At 43.7% G+C, this 24,668-nt stretch overlaps 1 protein-coding gene across 3 annotated transcripts in view; it reads right to left on the bottom strand.

The window, feature by feature from the left end:
• The window catches only part of MORN1 (MORN repeat containing 1), a 565,248-nt gene that overhangs the window by 315,469 nt on the left and 225,111 nt on the right, over positions 1-24,668 (bottom strand). For all 3 annotated transcript variants that reach the window (XM_068240670.1, XM_068240672.1, XM_068240671.1), the window contains exons 9-10: positions 14,309-14,432; positions 7,587-7,765 (exon numbers count right to left, since the gene is read on the bottom strand). In XM_068240670.1, the coding sequence (XP_068096771.1) occupies positions 7,587-7,765; positions 14,309-14,432 (303 nt within the window). The remainder of the gene's footprint in view (positions 1-7,586; positions 7,766-14,308; positions 14,433-24,668) is intronic.

The following is a 24,668-nucleotide window of genomic DNA, read 5'->3' on the forward strand; positions in this document are numbered from 1 at the left end:
CACCTGCCTAATTTTGTTTAAACAATTATTGCACACTTTCTGTAAATCCAACAAACTTGATTTCACTTCTCAAATATCACTGTGTGTGTCTCCTATATGATATATTTAACTGGCATTTTTTATCGTAACAACCAACGATTTATACAGGAAAATCATAACGATTAACAAAGTTGACCAAACTTACACATCCCACTGTAATAACCCTCCCCCCAGAAAACTAATAACCCCCGCACACCCCAATGGCACCTAACCGTAACAAAAATGGGTGCGCACTACATAGCGGGCACCGATGCTATTGGTAGCCACAGTTCACATACCGGGCGGCCCAGCACCCACTAATTAGCGCGTGCTCATATTTGTCACGCTACGACTAGCTGTTCTGTCTAGTGACTATGCTGCTTGCTCTGGTGATATCTCTGTTGCCTGCAGTCGGTACCCATCAGATGGTTTCTACCACTGAAATTATGTCTGATTGCTTCACCCTGCTGCTTATGACTACATTTATAACTATCTTCCAGCTGTTCCTTTTGGCATCTATTGCCAGCAAGGAACTGGTAATCCTGGACATGGTTCTCCAGCACCAGAGGAGGAGATTCCAAACTGCATCCCCCAAATTGTGCCCAGGCAGTAAAAGGCAGGAAATGTCCACCCAGTATTAAGTAGATTGCAACCCCCCTCCTTTCCTGTATAGGTAGCCACATGTTTCCCCAGTATTAGGTAGATCCCTCCCGAGATTATTTAGCCAGATGTACTCCCAGTATTAGGTAGCCCTTCTCCCCAGTATAGATAGCAGATGTGCCCCCAGTATTAGGTAGCCCTTCTCCTCAGTATAGATAGCAGATGTGCCCTGGGTATTAGGTAGCCCCAATCCTCAGTAGCCGCCCCCTTCCCAGTTTAGATACACATAAGAGCCCCATTAGGAAGCCCCCCCCCCAGTATAGGTAGCCATATGAGCTCCCAGTATTAGGCAGCCCCCCTCTTCAGTATAGGTAGCCATATGTAGCCCCCCTCCCAGTTTAGTTATCCAGATGTGCCCCAGTATTAGGTAGTAACAATCCTCAATCCTCAGTATAGGTAGCCATATGAGCCCACAGTATTAGGTAGCCCCCCCCCCCTCTCCACTATAGATAGCCAGATGTGCACCCAGTATTAGGTAGCCGCCATCCTCAGTATAGATAACCAGATAAGCTCACAGTATTAAGTAGCGCCCCTACCCACACACACACACACACACACACACACACACACACACACACACACACACCTACTATAGGTAGTCGGATGTGCCTACAGTATTAGGTAGCCCTGCTCCACAGTATAGATAGCAGGATGTGCCCCCAGTATTAGGCAGCCCTCCTCCCCAATATAAATATCCAGATATCACCCCAGTATTAGGCAACCACCTTCCGCAGTAAAGAGATATGTGTCCCAGTATTAGGTAGCCCAACTCCCCAGTATAGGTAGCCAGATATTCCCCCAGTATTAACCAACCCCCTTTCCAAGTATAGACAAATGTGCTCTCAGAGTCCCAGTATTGGGTAGCCCACCTCCCCAATATAGAGATGTGCCCCACCTCAGTATTAAGTAAAATAACCCCCCCCCCCCATATAGAATATTGGGAGTGGAGCATGCTGGAACAGTTACCTGTCGGCCCTGCGTAGATCCCTCTGTAACGCACTCGCAGCGTCTCCTCTCTGAGTCCCTCCAGCGGCATATGTAATGATAGACACCATTAGAGGGCATGATACAAAGCAGATACTGCGGGTGTGGCAGGCTGAAGAGGGTAACTGTTCCAACATGCTCTGCTCCAAATAGTTTCTGTAATTCTCTTTCACTCTTTGCTTCCTCGTCCTTCTTATGAGAACAGATGATACCACCATGAGTTGGGAAAAAGTCACTGTGGAAACACTGGGGTATATGCACTAAATATCTGTGCAAGAGCAGTTCACATGCTTCAGGGCCGCAACAATTAGAGAGCAGCAAGAGAAGGCTCCCATCCCCAAATGTCCCACTCCTCGCACTCCCCATCTCCCCCTACCTAGATGTGCAGCACCACTTCACTCACCTGTTCAAAGCATTCCAGCGATGGGATCTCCATCCATCTGTCCAGCATCCTCTATCCATGGCTACAACGGTGCCTCGCAGCTGGGCCACATGAGGCGCCTCTGTAGTCAGAGAGTAAGCAGGACTTCATGTGTGGCTATTGATCCCATCGCTAATCTGCTGAGAGCGGGTCAGTGATGCAGCGCCGGTGCAGCACATACCTGGCATCCTGGAGATCATAGCCGGAATGGTGCAGGCCAACAAGGAGGAGATGTTGTATCGGAGGATGTAGAGGAGGTACAGGGTCAGGGCCTGCAATGCACAGCCTGATGTGTCTCTCCTCTCTGGTTTGGCTTTGCTCACACTAATCGGTGGTGTGTATGTGTGTGTGTGTGTGTGTGTGTGGGAGGGGGGGTCATCCTCACAATGTATTGCTTCAAATGGCAAAAAGTCTAGAACCGGCCTTGTCTCTGTGCAAATATACCCCATACTCTGGTAGACATGTCTGTCTATAAGATGCATATAATATCATATTTGTTTGTGGACTGCAGTGCACTATGAAAAGGCTTCCTTTAATAAATCTGGCTGGGATATAATTTTAAGCTCTTTAATGTTCTCCAGCTCTGGAAAAACCTGCAAATCTGGAGTTCTGGAGTTCACCTTAAAATAGTAATTTCCCATGTCTGAGCAGACAGCGAATCCTTCTGTAGCATCTGAACTGGTGTGTGACCCAGGATTATCACTCCTAATGCTAGAATAACAAGCAACAGCGGCAACAGCCTTGTTCATGCACAGCACCATCCATTCTTAATATTATTTGGTCAAGGCAATTAAAATGTTTGCTTCTCCTCCCCAGAAACAAATCTGTTTGTTTTCAGTTTGTGCTGGTGATCTATTATTCATGTTACACCTCTGCTCCGTGTTACAAACAGAGAGCTCGGGGGACACAAACTATTATTCATTCTGCCAGAAGTTCAAGTACTAATATACCTAGGGGATACTGGATTTGGAATCATAATATTGAAATTTACGTTTCGTGCAATCTGCTAAATAAATAATACATACGCCACATTAGAGCACTGGAGCTAGTTTGTAGAATGCAGTCAGAATGTCATTACTTGTCATAATCAATCACATGCTAATTTTCAGTTTGTTGCACATGGCATGCAATATGGAACCGAGCTAAGCAAACTCTGCAGGTACTGCATCTGTTTGTTTCAGTTCCAAGTTGCATATTATTTTGCATCATTGATCATCTTTAAAAATTACCTTTTAAACATATATCACCAATTTCTGAAATGGTTTGTAGAAGGAATGAGAAGGTAAAACACAAAGAACTATTCTTTTTTGTATCTAAAATGCAAAACACTTGATCACAAACGGCTCAGGAAAGCCCTATATATGCTATTTAAAATAAAATGTAACTCACTGCCCTTAACCACTTGACCACTACAGTGGTGTTCCCATTATGGACCAGAGCAATTTTCACCTTTTAGTGCTCCTCCCAATTTATTTCTCAGCTTTCAGCCATGATAATTTTAAAATAAAACATGCTACTGCAGGAAAAAAAAAAACATTTTATTTGCCCATGTGTCCCGGTTATTACAATGTTTAAATTATGTCCCTAGTACAATGTATGGCAACAATATTTTGCTCGTATGGCAGACGCTACTGTAACAGAAACTGCCCGAATGCTTGGCATTTCAAGAGTACTGTCTCAAAAGTAATTACTGCCTTTGAGGGCTGGTGCACACCGAGCGGCTTTTTCAGCGTTTCTGCGGATCCGCTTGGTCAATGTATCTCAATGGGGTGGTGCACACCAGAGTGGGAGGCGTTTTGCAGAAACGAATCCTCCCGGGGTGAGGCATTTTTTGGATTTCGGATGCGTTTCTGCCTCAATGTTAAGTATAGGAAAAAACGCAAACCGCTCTGAAAAACGCCTGTTCAGAGCGGTTTTGCCGGCGTTTTTGTTACAGAAGCTGTTCAGTAACAGCTTTACTGTAACAATATATGAAATCTACTACACCAAAACCGCTACACAAAACCGCAACACGCTAGCTGAAACACTACAGAAAAATAAGAAAAAGCGTTTCAAAATCTGCTAGCATTTTGCGGATCTGCTAGCGGTTTTTGGTGTGCACCAGGCCTGAAAGAGAAGGAAAACGTCTTCAGCAAAGCACAGTTGTGGCCGTAAGTCGAAGTTGTCTGAGAGAGACCGTCGGACTCTAAATCGAATTGTTAGAGAAGCTCGCAAGACCACTGCTCCTAAAATCACTGCAGAGCTGAATGAACACCTACAGAACCCAGTTTCCACAAAAACTGTTTGTCGGGAGCTGCACAAATCTGGATTCCACGGAAGAAATGCAATTACAAAACCTCTGCTCTAAAATAGAGTTGTCCCGAACGGTTCAGCCGCAAACTTATTTGCACGAACATCGCTGGTTCGTGTTCGCATTAAAACGCGAACTTTATGGCGAGTTCAACCCGCCCCTTTACCACATAATTGGGCTAAAGTTTGACCCTCTACATCACAGTCAGCAGACACATGGCAGCCAATCAGGCTGCACTCCCTCCTGGAGCCCCCCCCCCCCTTAAGGCAGCAGCGTCGGCCATGGTCTCACTCTGTCTGCTGCTGTAGTAGTGAGAGAAGGGAAAGGTTGCTGCAGAGACATAGGGAAAGCTTAGTTAGGCTCTTGTTAGGCTTGTTAGCTTGATCCTTGCTAATACTTATTGCTAAAAAAACACCCCAAAACAGCTCTTTTGAGAGCTAATGTTCTTGTGATGTGTTTTTTTTTTGTGTGTGGCCCGCTGACACTTGCATATACAGCCCTGTCTGTCGCAGCTGGCCATTGCTAATTGCTATACTGTGCCAGGCCCAGCACATTCAGTGCCTACCTTTTCACTGCACCTGTGTGTGTGACAGCTGCACATTTGTAATACCAGTCCGTGCCGTGCATACCTTTCACTGCACCTGTGTAACAGCACGCAGTTTTATATACCAGTCACTGCATACCTGTTCACTGCACCTGTGTGTGTGACAGCTGCACATTTGTAAAACCAGTCACTGCATACCTTTCGCTGCACCTGTGTGACCGCACATTGTTGTACCAGCAGTCACTGCAACCTTTTCACTGCACCTATGTGACCATTCATTGTTGTACCAGCAGCCACCTTTTCATTGCACCTGTGTAACCGCACATTGTTGTATTAGCAGTCACCTTTTCACTGCACCTGTGTAACCGCACATTGTTGTACCAGAAGTCACTGCAACCTTTTCACTGCACCTGTGTAACCGCACATGATATTAGTCAAATCAGTGCATACCTTTCACTTCATCCCCCCCAATATGGACAAAACAAAAGGCAGAGCCAGAGGCAGGCTACCCGGCAGGTCTGTTTGAGGTCGTGCTATTGTGATTTCATGCGGCCCTCGACCAAAGTACAGTGTTCAGCAGAAGGTACGTGCCATCAACCCCCTATATTGTCAGGACGTAGTTGACTATTTAACACCTCATCTTCCTCAGCTTCCGCACAGAAGCGTGACATATCTTCCTCCTTCTGCTCTGATTCTGGCACCCCACTTAACACTCCATTAGCAGCCATCACCAAAGTGCCATCATCCCAGGGCTCAGCAGTGTGGACATTTTTGTGTGTGTCTGCCTCAGATGAGAGCAATGCCATCTGTACTCTCTGCCACCAAAAATTGAGCCGTGGAAAGACCAAGACCCGCGTAGGGACAACTACCTTACGAAGGCACATGATTACAAACCACAAACTGCAATGGGATGACCACCTGAGGAAAAGCAGCACACAAAAGCAAAGCCGCACACCGCAGTGGAAGATACCAGGCCGCAATTATTTCTCAAAAAAGGCGATACCCAAACTGTACCGTGATGTTGAAAGGCAAGTGGTGTCATCTCTGGCACACAGCGTTGGGTCAAGGGTCCATCTGACCACGGATGCCTGGTCTGCAAAGCACGGTCAGGCCTGCCCAAAGACAGTCCCCACACACAGCATCTCTGCCTGCACGCCGTGTGACTGCCTTTCCCATGACTAAGTCGGTCCCCACACAGCATCTCTGCCTGCAGGCCATTTGACTACCTTCTCCGCCACCACCAACAGGGTCCAGGACAGCAGATGGATTCCTGAATTTTGAAGGCCACTGCTAGCAGCGGACGCTATAATAAATTTTTCTGTTGCGTGTACATGCCTGCCTAATTTTTCTGGCTGCACTGCAGCTGCAACAAAAAAACAAAAGGCATGTGCATGTGTCAATTCCCCTTCTTGATCATTACCTTGCCACGGTGAAGGGGCATGCGTATCACAATGAAGCAATGACTGGCTAAATGAGTGTGTTGGGGGGCACACCTGACCCAAGGAGATAATAAGGTCATTGCTTCATTGTGGACAGACCAAATTCGATTAGCTGGACACTCAGTCACTGTCATTGAGCTACCTCAGCCCGACCATATGGGCTTGAAAACCGCCATCGCCTGCACTCTCACCATGGTGCGCACCAGTCCAGCACGGCCGTCACTACACAAACAGCTGTTTGCGGTGCGTTACACAGTGAGTTTAGTCTGTCAGTGTGAAGCAGTACACTAATTACACTACCTGATTGATGTATACACATGCAAGATGTTTTAAAGCACTTTAGGCCTCCAATTTAGCAATGCAATGTGATTTCTGCCCTTAAACCCTGCTGTGCGTCAAATCCAGATTTTTCTCCGGGACTTTTGGCGTGTATCCCACTCCGCCATGCCCCCTTGCAGGTGTTAGACCCCTTGAAACATCTTTTCCATCACTTTTGTGGCCAGAATTAGTGTTTGCAGTTTTGAAAGTTTGCCTGCCCATTGAAGTCTATGGTGGTTTTGCGAAGTTTACGCAAACTTGAACTTTTGCGGAAGTTCACGTTCGAGGTTTGTGAACCTAAAATCGGAGGTTCGAGACAACTCTACTCTCAAAGACAAAGGTTTCAAAGCATTTAGAGTGGTGTAGAAACCACCAGAATTGGTCCCTAGTGCAGTGGAAAAATGTGATTTTCTCTGACGAATCATCGTTTACCTTATTTCCGTCCTCCGGTCGAGTGTACGTTTGGAGACAGCCGAAAGAAGCATTTCATCCAGACAGCCTTCTCCCAACCGTAAAACATGGCGGGGGTTCTGTGATGATCTGGGGTGCTATTTCTTGGAAATCTGTACATATATATATATATATATATATATATATATATATATATATATATATATATATGCACATCAACATAACGGTGCAGACTAGGCCACACCCAGCACCTGGACCAGTACCTAGGCTCGAAACACACCCACGCTTAGGCCATTCATCATCATTCCTCAATGAGTTTTGTGTGTATTAGGATATATATATATATATGATGCAGATAGTCATATCTCAGGAGAAAAAGTGAATTGAATAAGTGACCTAGGATCTGTACATAGTGTAACAGTCATACAGGCTGCAAAAAAACATCCCATACTGCATTGGGCCAGTGTAGCTCCTGTATTCATGGAAACATCATGAACTTACCCTCCTGTCCATCAGAGAGATCTGCGGCCATCTCAGAGTGTGCTTCATTGTCATTTGCTGAGAGAAGGTTGGAACTGGATGATTCTATATTAGGTTGCTTAGACAAGGCACTGCTGTCCTCCTGTACAATCACCTCTGGGGTCATACATGACAGAGGATAGTCCACACATTCATAGCCACTGCAAACACAAAAGGTTATTACATAAATTCTACATAGTCATTATATAAATCTAAATAAAAATGATATAGAAAAAATACAGTGGCAATTAGCTTGAATACTGATCCTCCTGAATAATACCTCAATTGCAGACAAATGTAAATGCAGCAATTAATCCTGTAATGCGCATCATTAGGAATAATGTTGGGTTTATTTATAAAGAAGCAGCAATCTGATAACAGATCACCAATTCCTTTAACTTTTTTAGCAGATCATTCCTTTAAAGGACCACTAATCGCAAAAATCGTAAAATTTAAAATACATGTAAACACATACAAATAAGAAGTTTGTTTCTTCCAAAGTAAAATGTGATGTAAATTACTTTTCTCCTATTTTGCTGTCACTTATAGTACGTAGTAGAAATCTGACAGAAACAACAGGTTTTGGGCTAGCCCATCTCCTCATTGGGGATTCTCAGGGTTTTATGTAGTTTCAAAAGCATTTAGTGAGTGGCAGTTGATCTGTCCAACTGCCAGAATAGTGCGCCACGAGCAAGGATGCTGGCCAGCATCATTGTATAAATCCTTTTTAGGATATGTCTTTATAAAGAATAAAAGCCTTACTGAGAATCCCCCACGATGAAGAGATGGACTAACCCATAACCTGTCAGTTCTGTCAGATTTCTACTATTTACTGTAAGTGACAGCAACATAGGAGAAAAGTAATTTATGGCTCATTCTACCCTCGGTGAACCATACTATTTGTATATGTTTACAAGTATTTTAAATTTTATAATTTTTTTGTGATAGTGGTCCTTTAAGATCACCATATTTATAAAGGGGCAATCTGCTTTTTGACTGTGGTGAAGAGTTTTTTGGCCCTATCATGACAATCTCCAGCTCTGTTCACTTGAATGGGACCTTGGATCGGAAATGGCAAACAGATCAAAAAAAGGAGGTCTCCTATGGTGTGCATTTGAAAAGGGCTCCTGGAAAAAAGGGCTCCTGATATAGACAAAAACAAATCTAGATTCGGGTACAAAGGATGCCTGGTGTAGCCCATATGCCAAATTCGGCTACAAAGGACGCCTGGGGTAGCCCATATGCCAAATTAAGCTACAAAGGGTGTCTGGTGTGACAATATCAGTCAGTGTGGAACCTTTAAGTGACTGCTCACAAATTGTGACTTGCTGTAAGCTGGAAAGTTCTGGATAGTACATTCAAACTTCTTGATGTCAGGGCCAGATTAACTGAAACTGGTCCAGAGTTTTCCCCATTGTTCTCTTAACTGGGCTGGCTGCTAAGCAGCAGCTGTGTACACAACTAGCCCACCCAGCTCCTCCTACCTCCTCCCAGAGGCTCATTTTACAGCTTACAGGCTAGCACACCTGAGAATGTTCCAGAGGTTTCCCATTGCCTGAAGTTGAGTGAATCTTCTGGAAACAGCTGGTCACCTAGTTCCTCCTATTCCCCACCCACAGTCCCCTGGTGTAGCAAGGTGAATATAAGGACTGCAGTGCTGGAGGAGGGGGGGAGTGAGGGCAGATATGAGCAGGGGAGAGTCTTGATTTGCTGGCGGACTTTGAAGAAGAAGCGGTAAGCTGCGGCACCCTTCTGACCACACTGGGAAGGATCAGCAGAGGAGCAGCAGGAGGCTGTTATCGGAGGACTTTCCCTGGATTGTTTAGTGGACTGGACTGATTCGGTTGTAGGCTTATTTCTGCCCCTGGATGGCATTGGATGGAATAACTGCACCTTTCCTTCAAACAGCCCTGGAAGACTCTGTTATCTAATTGCCCTGTGCCTTGGACTGGACTACTGACATTATTACCAGGACTTCTCTGCAGAAGCACCTGGGATTTTGTTGCCATTGAAGGTACTGTGGACTTTGGTAGGTTGCAAAGTTTAGATTCCTCTTTTACTCCGTGGAATATATTTTCTGGAAGCTGTACGTTGTCCTCTTGCTGTGTTATAGTCATCTTGTAGTTTAATAAACCTCATAATCTTAGAACTACCTGTGTGTGCTCAGTGCTTACCAACCTCTCACAGCACTTGCTGTGCCCGGTGTAGCCTATATGTCAAATCCGGCTACAAAGGGTGCCGGTGTAGCCCATATGCCAAATATGCCAATTAGGAGATTACTATGACCTAACTTCTCCCTACTCTCACCACACAGTACCCTCCCCTGGTGGTGCCTAACCCTAATGCTGGATACACACTTCACTTTTCCCGCACTCAATGCGCCCGTCAATTCACGTCGACTCGATTATTTCCGACATGTCCCATTCGCGTTTCGATGGATCGTTAGGTCGATTTGGCATACTTTACATGTAAATCGACCTAACAATCATGGAAATGTGATTGAAAATGCTTGGAAATAATCGAGTTGACGCAAATCGACAGGCGCATCGAGTGCGGGAACGCGAAGTGTGTACCCAGCATAAGACTCCCCCAGTGGTGCCTAACCCTAAGATCCCCCCCCCCACTTGTGATGCCTAATCCTAAACCCCTCTTGCACCCCCGAATCCTAAATATGGGCTATAAAAGGGCAGAATCAAAAACCTTGTAGCCGAACACCTTGTAGCTGAATCAAAAATATGGGCTACAAAAAGGTGCCCTTTGAAGCAGAATCAAAAACCTTGAAGCCCGAACACCTTGTAGCTTTTTTATTCCCAGCCCTCCCTCCTCCCGCCAGCCAATCACCATGATCAACTGTTTTAGGCCTATGACAGACGATCACTCCTGAGCCTCCAGAGGACACAGCCAAGAGACACGACTGTCCCCAGTACAGTGCTGCCTTAGATTGCAGCGAGGTACATTGTAAATAGACGCTGCTGGGAGACTGATAACGGAGCGCAGCGGCGCGCACGATCTCCTGCAAAACCCCGTCCCAGCATTTCACGACAATTGGTGTTGAGTGGTCCTGGGGCTGCTGCCACTTTCATGCCAGTCAGTTTGTAAGTCAATAGCTATGCAGTTCAGAAAGCCTGTTCCCACATGTTGCTAGGCACTTATTCTACTGGTAGTGGCTGGATAGTGTACTGGTTAAGGGCTCTGCCTCTGACACAGGAGACCAGGGTTCAAATCTCGGCTCTGCCTGTTCAGTAAGCCAGCACCTATTCAGTAGGAGACCTTGGGTAAGTTTCCCTAACACTGCAACTGCCTATAGAGCGCGTCTAGTGGCTGCAGCTCTGGCGCTTTGAGTCCCCTAGGAGAAAAGCGCAATATAAATGTTCTGTGTTTGTTTGTTGTTGTTTTAGTTACTCTGTTGAGAAATGGTCACGTGGTCACTGCGAAAACAACCATTATAGCACTCTGTGGAGCCAACAAGTAGAAAAAGATCTATTAGACCCACATTATCTATATGCCTGGACACTGTGTGCTCAAACATATCAGTACACAAAGACTGGTTTATGCACTTGATAACAAAGTTATCAGAATGCAACATTTCCATGGCATGTTAAAAAGTGCGCTATAGGCTCTGGATGCTGAAACCCTCTTGCAGTGCAGCCCACATACAGTATGATCAGATATACCAAATTAAATCTCAACCAACAACTTGTCAAAAATTCATTGGCAGTGCCCTATTTTTTAATAGATTTTTATTAGACTCAATTTTTTGTAACATAACATCTAATCTATTAAAAGGTCTAACAGTATAATACTACCTATAATATAGGTCCTCTTTTATGCAATTTTATCTTTAGATTGTAAGCTCGCAAAGGCAGGGCTCTCTCCCCCTTTTGTGTCTTGGAATTCATTATACATTTATTCATCATGTTACTTTTGTCAGTGTATTACAAATTCTGTATTGTGTATGGATTCTGCATTTTATCACCAATACTGTATTTTGTATATGTACCCCATGTTTGTATCTTACTGTGTACAGCGCCACAGAACATGTTGGCGCTTTATAAATCAATAATAATAATATTATGCAATATTGCATGGCTGTTACTATTTTGTAAATTCCAGTAACTCAGATGGACTTAATTCATATCTGGTTATGTCAGCAAAATTCACTAAGATAACTGTCCACTATAATGTAAAAGTTGACAGCATGTTACCATTCAGCAAACGTGGCTGTTCATACTTAGTTTATTTTCCATATATAATAGGACTGAGGTGAACTGTTCTATTTTCTGCAGCACACTGCATAATATACTGTACATCAGATCATGCATTGCTAAAGGCAAACTCCTCCCATAAAAGTTCTCATATTCTCTATAGGCACTTTGTGGCAGAGCTTGTTTTTATTTTGGAACTTGTTGATATAAGTAACTTTTGGAGTAATTGATCAGGAGCCCATTTATCATTTTTTCTCCTTGCAACCAGACTTGTGGAAGGAGAGACTGTTACCTACTCCAACAGAACTGCCAATGATCTGCCTGTTCCTTTCATAATCAGAGGTGTGAAATAGGCCCCGGCGACCCCTGAAGAGCAGCCCAGAGAGCATTACTCATCACCTACTTCCAGTGCTAGCTTGGATCCACTCTCCTCTCTTCAAAGTGAGCACAAAGGCTACCGAATGCTAATTCAAGATGATACTAAGGCTTATCTAATACTGGGACATGGAAAGGAAGGACAACAAGGCTCCTCAATAGTAACACCTGGGGGCACAAAGGAAACCTATACTGATATATGTGGGTGGAGGAAGGTTAAGACAGGAATGTATCAGCTATCTTATACTATTATCTGGGGGCACAAAGGGTACCTAATGATAATATGGGAGGAGGGGAGCACAAGGGTTAGCTAACACTAATATCTGGGGCCCAAAGACTACTTAATACCTATGTCTGGGGAAGGGGGGTCCAAAAGGATTATCAAATGCTAATATTTGGGTAGGTCCTTTTTTTATCTATTTTTTAAAGTATTTTCCTAGCTTCGGTTTACTTCAAGATTCATTAAGCAGGAATGAGCAAAGTTGTGAAACTATTAGTGGCTATTTATGCACATAACTAATGCTTAAGGCAAACCTGAAACATAAAGAGTATAGAAACTTACCTAGGTAGATGGAAGCCTTTGAATAGTCCAGAGGTTTCCAAAGTCTTATTTGACCACACCGCTGCATGCACAGTATAGCCATGCTCATATATGAAGAGGAGCGTGGCCACAAGAACATACCCAACAAGGTTCAATATGTTTAGAGGATAACGCGGCAATGGTGGGATCGATGTTAAGCCTTTGAACTATCCAGAGGTATCTCATACCTTGGGTGTGAAGGCAGCAATCCTTGCGGCTTGTCAATTGTTCACCCTGAGGTTGGAACAGGGATCTCCAGTGAACAAGGAGCAGGAGCGCTCGCAGAACCTATGGCATGATTTCCAGGCAGGTGACCAGATTAGTGCCGCAGCACTCCTACTCGTCGAGTCTAGTACTGCAATGACTCGACACACAGATGAATCTGCAAGCAACACATTTATACAAATAGGGAAGGCAAGCAGAGGTCAGTAATGGATCAGGTTCTCATACAGGCAAGGGTTTGGCAACAGAACGGTCTCTCAGACAGGCAAAGGTCGGCAACAGATCAGGCAGTAGTACAAGGCAGAACTCAGCAAAGGATCAGGTAGTCATGCAGGCCAGGGTCAACATCCACAATATCCAATGGACAGAAATAATTCATGCACTTGAGTACACACTCACAAACAAGCTGCAATACTACAGCACCGGAAAGTGGCACCCTCCAGACTAAAATAGACCTCTTGACGTGAACTGTGTAGCTCACAACGCATGCACACATACGTGCAAGTACGCACAGGTGCAACTACGCACGCACCTGGGAACATGCACAAAACAGACTGCTCATGCACGTGCACAACCTAGGCTAACGGTCACTGGTGTCAATGTCTACAGACCACGCTAGGATGCCTGCTGGCAAGAGGCTAACTTACTGTGACAAGAGGCTTCCTTCTACTTAAGTATCAAACGTTTTTTAAATACATTACAGGTTTGCTTTAAACAAAAATGGATTCAAGGAATCTTACTCAACTAATCAGAGTTAACTCAACTAATCACAGAGGTTTTTTTTTTTTTCTAAAATACTATTAAATGTGAAACCTTAACCTTCCTGGCAGTATCCCCGAGTCAGTCTCTGGTTGGAAAAAAGCTGCCAGGAGCAGTAGCCCCGAACCTGACTCCTGGTAGCTGCCGGGTTCTCTGTGCAGAGTGCAGCGCACATCTGGCATTTTAACTCACCTCCTCTGGGATCCAGACACCGACAGCCATTCTCCTTCCTGTCTTCGGATATTCTGCATTCCACTGGTGAGATCGCTGTCTGTCATCATGACGATAGACGGCAATCTCACTACAGGGTTACAGCGCCACCTGGAAGATGGAGGGAGAATTGCTGCGCTGGATCTCAGGGAGGTGAGTAAATGTTGGGCTGCCGCAGATCTCACTGCGGTGTAATTTTTTTCCCGATTTCAGTGTCTAAAAGCATGCTAAAAAGTTGCACCACTTTTAAGCGGTGCAATTTTTTGATTATCTGGAAATAAACTGCCAGGGAGGTTAAATGCAGTATTATTATCATCACAAATACACACACAATACGTTGGTGAGGTACTTACAAAGAGGTCTGAAATGGCTTTTCTTCTAGGTCTTCAATTAATTCCAGAATGCCAGCTCCTTGCAATTTAGGAGGCGATGTGTATTTTATTCCAGCCCGTATTCTCAAGACACGACCATTTTCATCTGTAGAGTTAGAAAGATTCAATCATTAACCAGCCCTCATTATACGTGGTCTGTAAATGCTAACAAGGCAGTAAAAATACTACAATATGGTCAGAAATTGTTATTTTAAGGAACTATTCCTGGTAAGGCAGTAGCGCAATGTTTGATAAGAATTGTGTTTTTGCATTCACACACTGCCTATGATTTATTTTTTATAATTACATGTTGTATGCATTTGTGGTCGCCGAAAAGCAAATATTCCTGAAATAAGTATATAAGTATAAATGCTGAACAGTTGTTGAGGAAGGAGATCAATAATAGGATCTACCACCTGGGGTTTGTAATGGTTGCAAGAACATCCTAGATTCAGGACATCAATGCAAGGCTTCCTGGATTTATTGAAAAAAACTTCTCATACATCTGGCTGCAACTGCATGATTTAAGGGACTACTATAAAAAAAAACAAAAAAAAACATACATATAAGCTTTACATCTGCATACAGTTTGCCTAACGTGTATATGTTATGACCAGAACCCGAAGTCTGGCCACATCAGGCTCTGGCCGGACAAAATGTGAAGTGACTACGCTACTGTGGCCAATGTGAGAAACAAATAGAGTTTGGCGGCATCAGCTCCTCCCCCTCCCGCATTGGCAGCTGGTCCAGTATTCCTACCCACCCTGTATCTTACCCCACGCCCCGTTTCCCCCTGCAGCAAGTTATCATAACTGCACGGAAGTACAGTGAGAAGCAGGGATTCCGGGTAGCATGTAAGAAAAGCACAGGTGCACTGGAAGCATGTGTGTGCGCAGCTGTGGATGGGCCCAGAAAACTGTGCCACCTATTTTGTTCCTAAACATGCACACTGCAAAGTAACAGAAACAATGTCTGCAGCTTTCCCACTGCCTGCTCTTCCAAGTGCTTGCCTGCAGTCACGATAACTTGGTGTGTGTGGGGGAGATAGAGGGGGGGGGGTAGGGTTATTGGATCGGCTGCCAGAGGTTATAGGAGGGGGCAGGGGGAGGAGCCACAGCTGCCGGACTCTATTTGTTTCTCACATTGGCTACAGTAGCACAGTTATTTCGAATTTTGGCCAGCCAGAACCCGAAGTGGCCAGACTTCGGGTTCTGGCCGTAACATATACATACACATGGGAACTCTCTTCTTGATTTACTTGTCATCCAGTACTCTTCATCCAGGACATGTCACCCAGTACTTATCTAGTAACTGCCACTCATCATTCAATACCTTTCACTCATGTCTTGTCACCTAGTACCCGTCACTCACTAATTGACACCCACTACTGCCAGTCGGTATTTGTCTCTCACTAGTACCCATCACCAATCATCACACTCATCACCCACTCACTCACCCACTCACTAGCTATCTGCTATACCAAACACCCCAAATATTGCTCTGCTCATTAGCCTCTGACATAGGACTTCAGGGATTGAATCCTGGTTGAAGCCAGTAGCTATTCAGACTGACAAGCAAAAAGTGCTATACAAATGTTAGTATTATTATTGTTATCTACTGTCACTATTTGACTACCACTACTTTTTACCTACTGCATGTCAACAATTGTCACCTATTACCTGTCAGCTACCTGCCACTAGAATCTACCTATCATGGCATGCCACTAGGTATGAGCTTCCAAAGTCATGTTCTGAGTTTTGGTATGAAACATTTGAGCCACAGCAAGGGTAGGTTAATTCCCCCATGTCACAGCCTCTAGCTACTGTGCCCCACATCACATTCCACATCACTAAAATACTTATATCGTTGAAGGAGTAAGTATCAGAGTGATGGAACATGATATGGTGCACAGTGGCCAAGGATGAGTTAACTCCCCCAACCACGGCCTGCATGTGTCAAGGCTCTGTTTTATTTAAAACTCTGAACTCGGATCTGGAAGCCTCCCTATCATGCCACTAGAATCTACCTTATCACTTCCTGCCTGCCACTAGAATATATTGGTGACTACCACTTCATCAGGGAAGGATTGACAATTGTCAGAATGGTCCATTATAGTCAAGGATGTAGGAAATTGCTAAATTTGAAAAAAGGGAGGGGGGGGGACTCGTATTTCAGAGTCTTTGCTTTTGGCGCTAGATGACTTCCCTGGTCATATGGCATGCAATATAAATGCCAAAACAGGTATTTGCAAGTTTTTTTACATTTAAGAACAATGGTTCATTAGTTAAACAGGGATGACAGCACATACAGACAGGAAGTGTGATTCCTGGATAGTGGCTTATAAACGAAGTCAGCAATGGCAGCTTCCATAAGCTCTTAGTATAAGTCCACTTTAACACAGTAGTTTGGTGTTGCATACAGTATACATCTACAAAAGACTGCATGCACCATAAATATATAAAAATACACATGCCAACCTTTTGTGTATAATGGAATTTAAAGAAAAATTGTGTCCATACTGTAACAAAATCCACTGACCTTGCAACTATCGTTATCGAGTTGTGAAGGAGGCACCTGTACATGAACGATGCCGAGATATTCACAGTGAATTAAAAACCTATTTACGGTCTCAGCTCCTGCATTGTACGGTTCCTGCATTCTTCCATCCACCGGAATTGTAAATCTCCGGGTTATTTATGTACGGGCGGCTGCAGCTGGCTGTTTTCTTCAAGCTCTGAGGATGATTTAGCTTTTGCCATCATCAAAATAGCATCAGAGCACAAATTTTGGTAGAGTCTGAGAAACAGATTTAAAGACAGCTTATTTATAGCTGGGTGAAGCACAGCCAGAGGAAGAAGTAGTAAAAATATATTTATGTCATATAGGAAATGCAAGGAGCCCTGATGTAATTCTCCTTGCAGTTGCCATTGTAGAACAGGTGCAGGAACTGGCACAGTATATCTTGGAGACGGGGCTGTATTTTTGATCTTTACGTTGCTAGCAGCACTATAAAAATCTATTATTTATTGGCAAATTAAACAGATAATATAGAGAAGAGATTCATTCATCAACAGAGTTTCAAATGATGTGATTTAGCAGCAAGCATTTAAGTGCGGTGCTCAAGAATATTTGACCTTTTTGCTTTATTCCCAGAGCACTACTATTATACAGTACTACTGCCTCTGAGAAGGCCTAGCTTTATGTTTGGACTTTCAATAGAAAAGGCTGCTTCATACGCAGACACCGCAGCAGACTGCCCTTCGTACTTGTTATGGCCCTTTCAAGGTATATAGTTATGCCTTTTGTTCAGTGCAATGCATACATTTAATAATTGTATGAACAAGAGTGACAAAGCATTGGCAGTGTCAAGGGGACACAAGCATGGGGCCAGGCTGTAAGCCTGCAACTGAGATGTCTATAGCATGTTCTGACTTTGTACAAAGGTGGTCTGCATGCAGAAAAAGAAGAGGAGTTACAGTCGGCACTGCTACGCAATCACTGTGGTAAACACACCGCATACCGGCGCAGGCGGTGAAATCAATGGTGGGTGCAGGGAGCTGGAAGCCTGATAGCCGTTTCGTGCCGATGCATTTCTGCAGAAGCCCCCGTAGAAGTGCACCAGCGTGAAACGGTCGTCAAGCTTCCAGCTTCCTGCAGCCACCACTGATTTCACTGCCAGTACTAGTATGAGCTTTTTCCTACTGCACAATGTCTACTGTTTACCATGACAGCACATAATTAAACAGATTGCCTAACAGTGTCAACTGTAAAGCAGGGTTGCTCGGGTAGTACTTTTTAATACCCACCCAGATCCGGATCCGGGTACCCAGATATCTGGATCCAATTCGGGTACCCGGATCCGACCTTGCGGATACCCGAGTGAATTCGGGTATCCGACCAAATTACCCGCGGGTACCCGACCTATTCGGGTATCTGGATTGAAAAACCGGAAGTGCCCTTTTAATAGCTTTAAAAAGGGTTTTGAGGGTGAATGATGCATGTAGCATCATGTTTTTTTTAAAGGGAAACACTAATTTATTATTTGGTGGACATAAAATGAAAAAAAAAAAAAAGCTGTCAATTAACATCAGGACTAGGTTCCAGACAGCGGTTGTGCAGCCCACATTGTGTCCAAAGTCCAATCGCACAACTGGGACATGACAGTTTTCAGCCCAGACACCTCCAAAAAAATGACACCGCAATTGTGTTTTGGGTTGAATATAGGTGGTGGTATCAGCAGCAGTGGCCTGTGGCGGTGGGAGCCAGCGCCAGCTTGCTTCAGACTCTTGAACTCCTCATGCTCAACAACATGTTTTTTGGCCAGATGGGTGGTGAAGCTGGAGGTGCCATACTTGTAGGGGTCACAACCTCTGCCATCTGTAGTTTGCACACATTGCATATGGCAAACTTGCTGTCCAATGAGGGCAGAGTGAAAAACTTCCAGATTGGGGGGGGGGGGGGGTGAAGATTCCCCTGCAGCCTGAATGGGATGCTGCGGCTTTTCTCCCTGTGGCGGTTGGGGGTTGAGTTGTGCGGCTGGTGGTAGCGGCAGAAGGATGTGGTGGGTCCCGCATTCCATGGCCACTGTCTGCAATGCTGATCCTCCGTGTCAAACCCACCAATGCATCCTCCTCCTCAGAGTCAGAGCTGACATCCCCTTCTTGTGGATGGTAGTCACTGTCCTTCATCCCATCATCAACATCATACCCCCCCCCTCCTCAAAACCCAGAACATCCTCCTCAAACTCCTTGCGGCTAACAGCCCTGAGTTCTATCATGGCGCCCGGAGCGAAAAGTTCGCTGACTGAGGGTAGGCTGCCCACTGGGGTCGACACTGACACGGCAGACCTTCTGAGGGTGGCTGTAATGTTGCTCCCTGTCCTCTTGCCCTTGCTGCCCCTCCCCCAGCTGCCGGTGCCAGCAGACATAGTACAACTTATACGTGATGATGTCACCAGATGATGTGGGGTACTTTTACTTTAATGAAATCGGGGTTGGACTTTAAATCAAATCAGCACGGAGTGACAGATCGCAGAGTAGTGGACAGATAGTGCACACTATCTGTCTAACTGTCACACTGACAATGCTCAGCACAGCAGCAGTAATCTGTAGTAAGCTAACACAGTACTACTCTCTCTAACAACTAACTGCAGTACTAACTAACTATATAATACAATACAATAACACAGTAATCCTATTCCCTAACCTATATTGCCCTGCTGGCCTGCACAGCACACACAGACACAGACAGGACCTAACTGAGTGAATGAAATCAAACAATTACTCTAGCTAGCTAAAAAAACAATAGAACAATAGTGTAGTGAAGGTGTTTAGCATTCAAAGCTTTAGGTTTAGCACTGTATACAGGCAGCACTTGCTAAGCCAACAGCACTGGAGCAAGTCTGTCAGTGACCAGCCAGCCAGCCACACAAGCAAGGACGATCTGTCTCATCATGCCAGCCCTCCTTATTACACACGGGGACTGGCCAGGGTTCCCTTCTGTGATTGGGCGCCATGGTTTAGGCTGGGAGGCCTCTGATTGGCTCAATTAGGTCAGGTGGGGCTGGCCAGAGTTCCCATCTGTGATTGGTTGCTAGGGCTTCTGCTGGGAGCCCTCTGATTGGCTCAATGACATCATCTCCCTTGTTACAGTACCCAGATCCGGATATCCGTCGGATATCCGCGGGTATCTGGATTATGCGGCCAGATACCCGCATAGAGCTATTCAGATATTGGCCCAGGTATCTGGATCTGGATCTGACCCGGATAGCGTAAAAATGGTCGGGTACCCGGGTTTACCCGGGTACCCGGATCCTGGTGAGCATCCCTGCTGTAAAGGTGGCCACTAACGAAAAATAGTTTGAGCGATCAGATAATTCTGATTGGATGTGATTAGATTGGTTGTAAATAATCTCCGTTGATGGGCATAATCGATTAGGAACGATTATAAAAACATCATCTGATTGGATTTTTGTTGAACTAAAATTTGGATTTTCTTGTTGGTTGTGATAGATAGGAAGCAAAGATTGGTTCATTGATGGTGTAGTTAACAATGTATTACGATATTTCACTTCCAATCAGAATTCTCTGATCGCTCAAATTATTTTTCGCTAGCAATTGGATCATTAGTGGCCACCTTAACTCTTCTTCTTTTTTTTGCATACATTTAATAATAACACTATCCTCCCTTAAACCTACCTAATGCTAAATCCACCACCTACCCTAACATTAACCTGTGTAGTGCAGTCACATATGCTGCGCAGGGGCTCCCAGAGTTCGTATGTGACCTAACTCTTGCCCTATAACATGCACTGTTCAAGCACACAGTGTATCAACCTATCAAAAGATATCTCCTAACATCCTCTCTTGCAACAAATAGCCCTTCAAACTAGTCCCATCATGCTTGCATTATGCGTTTTATAGGGCCAGAGTTAGGACACATAGGAACTCTGGTAGACTCTGAGCGTGTTTGTTACTATGTAAAATAATGCAATTTTGTTTGCTAACAAAGACCCTTGCTGGCTTGCTTTTAACTTAACTGTATGGAAAGCAATGGCTCCTGGATGGATGGTCTGCAGTGAGTATTTGCATGATAGAATTTGCATGGGAGTGTTCAAAGGGTGAACAGTTTTGGCTAATGTTGTTATCCATCCCAGCACCCAAATTAACGGTTTTACTCAATTTAAACACTTCATAAATGATAACTTCAGGGCTACCATGGACATTTTTATGGTGATGTACTCCCTCATCTATTCTTTCTCTCTTAAAGAGACTAGAGTCTATTTTAAGAGCCTACATTAGAATTTTTGGGAGGCATTTGAGTACTCAGGGTCTGTTCAAAGTCGGAGACTTGCAAATTAGAGAAAAACATCATACATTTTATGGGACTGATCACCTTTGCTGAGGAGTTAACAATTGGTCCCACGAGAGTCAAATATATTCTCTAGTGGCCAGCTCCATCTGACAAGAAGAGCATGTGATGATTAACTGACTTCATTAGTTAATACAAAAAAAACATGAAGGACTTCTATGCCATTGTCATACTGCTCCCTCCACTTATTAAACTTTACTCCGCCTTCTCCTAGTCTCAGGAAGCCTAGCCAGCCTTTCATAAACTAAAGGCTCTCTTTATTCAGGACTCATCCTAAATCAGCCTGATCTACGTATTCTGGAAGTGGATACTTCTGAGAATGCTATTGGAATTATACCCTCACAGAGTTCTGGTCCTAAGCTTCTCCTTTACTCTATTATCTTCTTCTCATGTAAGATGAAGTCATTGGAAAAAAACTATGACATTACGAATAGATAAACTTAGGCAATCAAGGCAGCACTAGAGCACAGTCCAACCTATACTGATATTTACTGACCATTAATGTTAGGATTATTATTACCCCTTAGAATATTTATGCACTGCCAACTGAAACCAAGATCAGAAAAGCCAGATAGGCATCACTGCAAGAAAAATAATGCTTCCGAGTCTGCCAGTATTTTCTTACCATTGCATTAATGAATTGGCAAATGGAAATCTCCTACTTGGTTGTCAGAGAAACAGCCCTTTAAGTGACCCCCTTATGTAGGAACAACGTCATGATTGCCAAACAGGAGTGGATCCAGGACTCTCATCACTAAAGTAACTGAGAAAACCTTGACCCACAAATTCTCCAATCTGCACTTGTAATGACCTACTTGGTCCCTCCAACTGAAGTCATACAAAAGAAAAGAGATGCTTGCAAGATTTACAACTGTATTAAAGCTCCATTAATGTGTATGTGTGTATATACTGTATATAAGTGTGTGTGTGTGTGTGTGTGTGTGTGTAATATATATATATATATATATATATATATATATATATATAAATATATAAATATATTAAAAATCTACTGTCGCTATGTCAAGCAGCTGTCCCTGTTTTTTTGCTACTGCGCATGTGAGCAGTAACGGACAGCTGGACGGGAACAGGGAGTGAGGTGGGTGGGCGGGCGAAGCTGGCGGGTGTGTGCGCACGGGAAATTACATAGGTGTCTCCCAAAAAAATAATAGGACGATGTACAAGAGGCATTAATCCAAAATGATTCATACCCTTCACAAACTGTCACAGTCTGTGGGAAACTCCAAAGTTCTATACCATTCCAAATAGTCCAAGCTGTTCTAAAGCATGCTAATTAACCTTATTAATTGGGAACAGCTGTTTTAATCAACTTAACAGGTGAAAAACAGCAGTTCTCTTCAGCTGGTTTGTGGACAGTCATGGCTAAGACAAAGGAGCAACGTGAGGACCTGCGGCTGCGCATTGTGACTGCTCACAAGTCAGGAAAGGGCTACAAGGCCATTTCTAAATGTTTTTAAGTTCCAGTGGCTATAGTGCAAAGTATCATTAAAAAATACAAGATGTTCTGCACTGTGGAAAATCTCAGAGGACGTGGTCAGAAGCCAAAAGTGACACCTGTGCTGGCCAGGAGGATAGTGAAAGAGGTGAAAAAGAATCCAAGGATCACTACCAAGGCCATGCTGGTGAATCTGGGCTCTGCTGGTGGCAATGTCTTAAGGCAGACAATCCAACAGACACTTCACACTGCTGGGTTCCATGGATGCAGACCAAGGAGGACACCACTTCTCCAGATAAGGCACACAAAAGCTTGCTTGGCCTTTGCAAATGCTTATCTGGACAAAGAAGAAGACTTCTGGTCTTCTGTGTTATGGTCAGATGAAACAAACATTGAATTGTTTGGTCACAATAATGTTTCCTTCATTTGGCGTAAAAAAGGAGAAACCTTCAACCCAAAGAAAACAATCCCCACTGTCAAACATGGTGGTGGGAACCTAATACTTTGGGGGTGTTTTTCAGCCAATAGACCAGGGAACCTAATCACAGTAAACGGCACCATGAAAAAGGAGCAATACATGAGGATTCTCAATGACAACATCAGGCAGTCTGCAAAGAAACTTGGCCTTAGGCACCAGTGGACATTTCAACATGACAATGACCCAAAACACACTGCAAAAGTGGTGAAGAAATGGTTAGCAGCAACAACATTAACATTTTGGAGTGGCCCAGCCAGAGTACTGACTTGAATCCAATTAAGAATCTGTGGAGGGAGGTAAAGATCAGGATGATGGCAAGAAGACCCTCCAACCTGAAAGATTTGTAGCTCAATGCTGAAGGTGATTGGGCAAAAATACTTTGCTACTGATTACTGAGGAGGGTATGAATAATTTTGGACTGGACACTTTTTGCTCAAATGTAAATAAAAGCTTAGAAATGTATATTTGCCACAATAATGCCTCTTGTACATAGTCTTATTATCTTTTGGGAGACACCTATGTCATTTCCCGTCAAAAAATTACTTGCTGGTTGAATAAAAGTAATTTGCCAGGGGTATAAATAATTATGGGCAGCCCTGTATACATACAGTATATATATATATATATATATATATATATATATATATATACAGTGGGATGCAAAAGTTTGGGCATCCTTGTTAATCGTCATGATTTCCCTGTATAGATCGTTGGTTATTACGATAAAAAAATGTCACTTAACCAGTTCACCCCCAAGGGTTTTTACCCTAACGGACCAGAGCAATTTTCACCTTTCAGCGCTCCTCCCTTTCATTCACCAATAACTTTTTCACTACGTATCACAGCAAATTGATCAATACCTTGTTTTTATTGCCGCTAAATAGGCTTTTTGGAGGCGATATTTATTTTCAGTAATACCTTTTCTTTTTATGCATTTTAAAGGGAAAAACAAGGAAAAAAATGAAAAAATACACAATTTCTCCATTTTCATCCCCTATAGTTTTAAAATAAACACTGCTAATGTGCATAAAACACACACATTTTATCTGCCTATTTGTCCTGGTTGTCACAATATATAAATTATGTCCCTAGTGCAAAGTATGGTGACAATATATTATTTGGAAATAAAGGTGTATTTTTCCTATGTTGTGTTTTTTGTTTTCTCATTGCATACTACCAATGAATTCAAGCCCTTATTTGCAAATATAACAGTAGTTCACCCTCATAGCATATATATTTTAAAAGCTGAGTCCCTAAGGTAACTATTTATGCATTCGGTTTTCAATTCTGTCACTTTTGGTGTTTTTTACAAGTGTTTTATTTTGGTACAGAGTATATGGAAATAACAGTTTTATTGCTTCTCATTCAGTTTGCCAAAAAACAAAAATCAAATGACATATGCATAATCTCTCAAACACCCCAAATTATCTTCTCTTGCTTGTCACGGTTAAAATGATACCCTATACACATCATCAGATAGTGTTTTGGCCACATAATACACTGTTAATCATGAGCAGCGCCAATGTATTTTTCAAGGC

Source organism: Hyperolius riggenbachi, chromosome 6, assembly GCF_040937935.1.
Source record: "Hyperolius riggenbachi isolate aHypRig1 chromosome 6, aHypRig1.pri, whole genome shotgun sequence".
NCBI classification, from domain to species: domain Eukaryota; kingdom Metazoa; phylum Chordata; class Amphibia; order Anura; family Hyperoliidae; genus Hyperolius; species Hyperolius riggenbachi.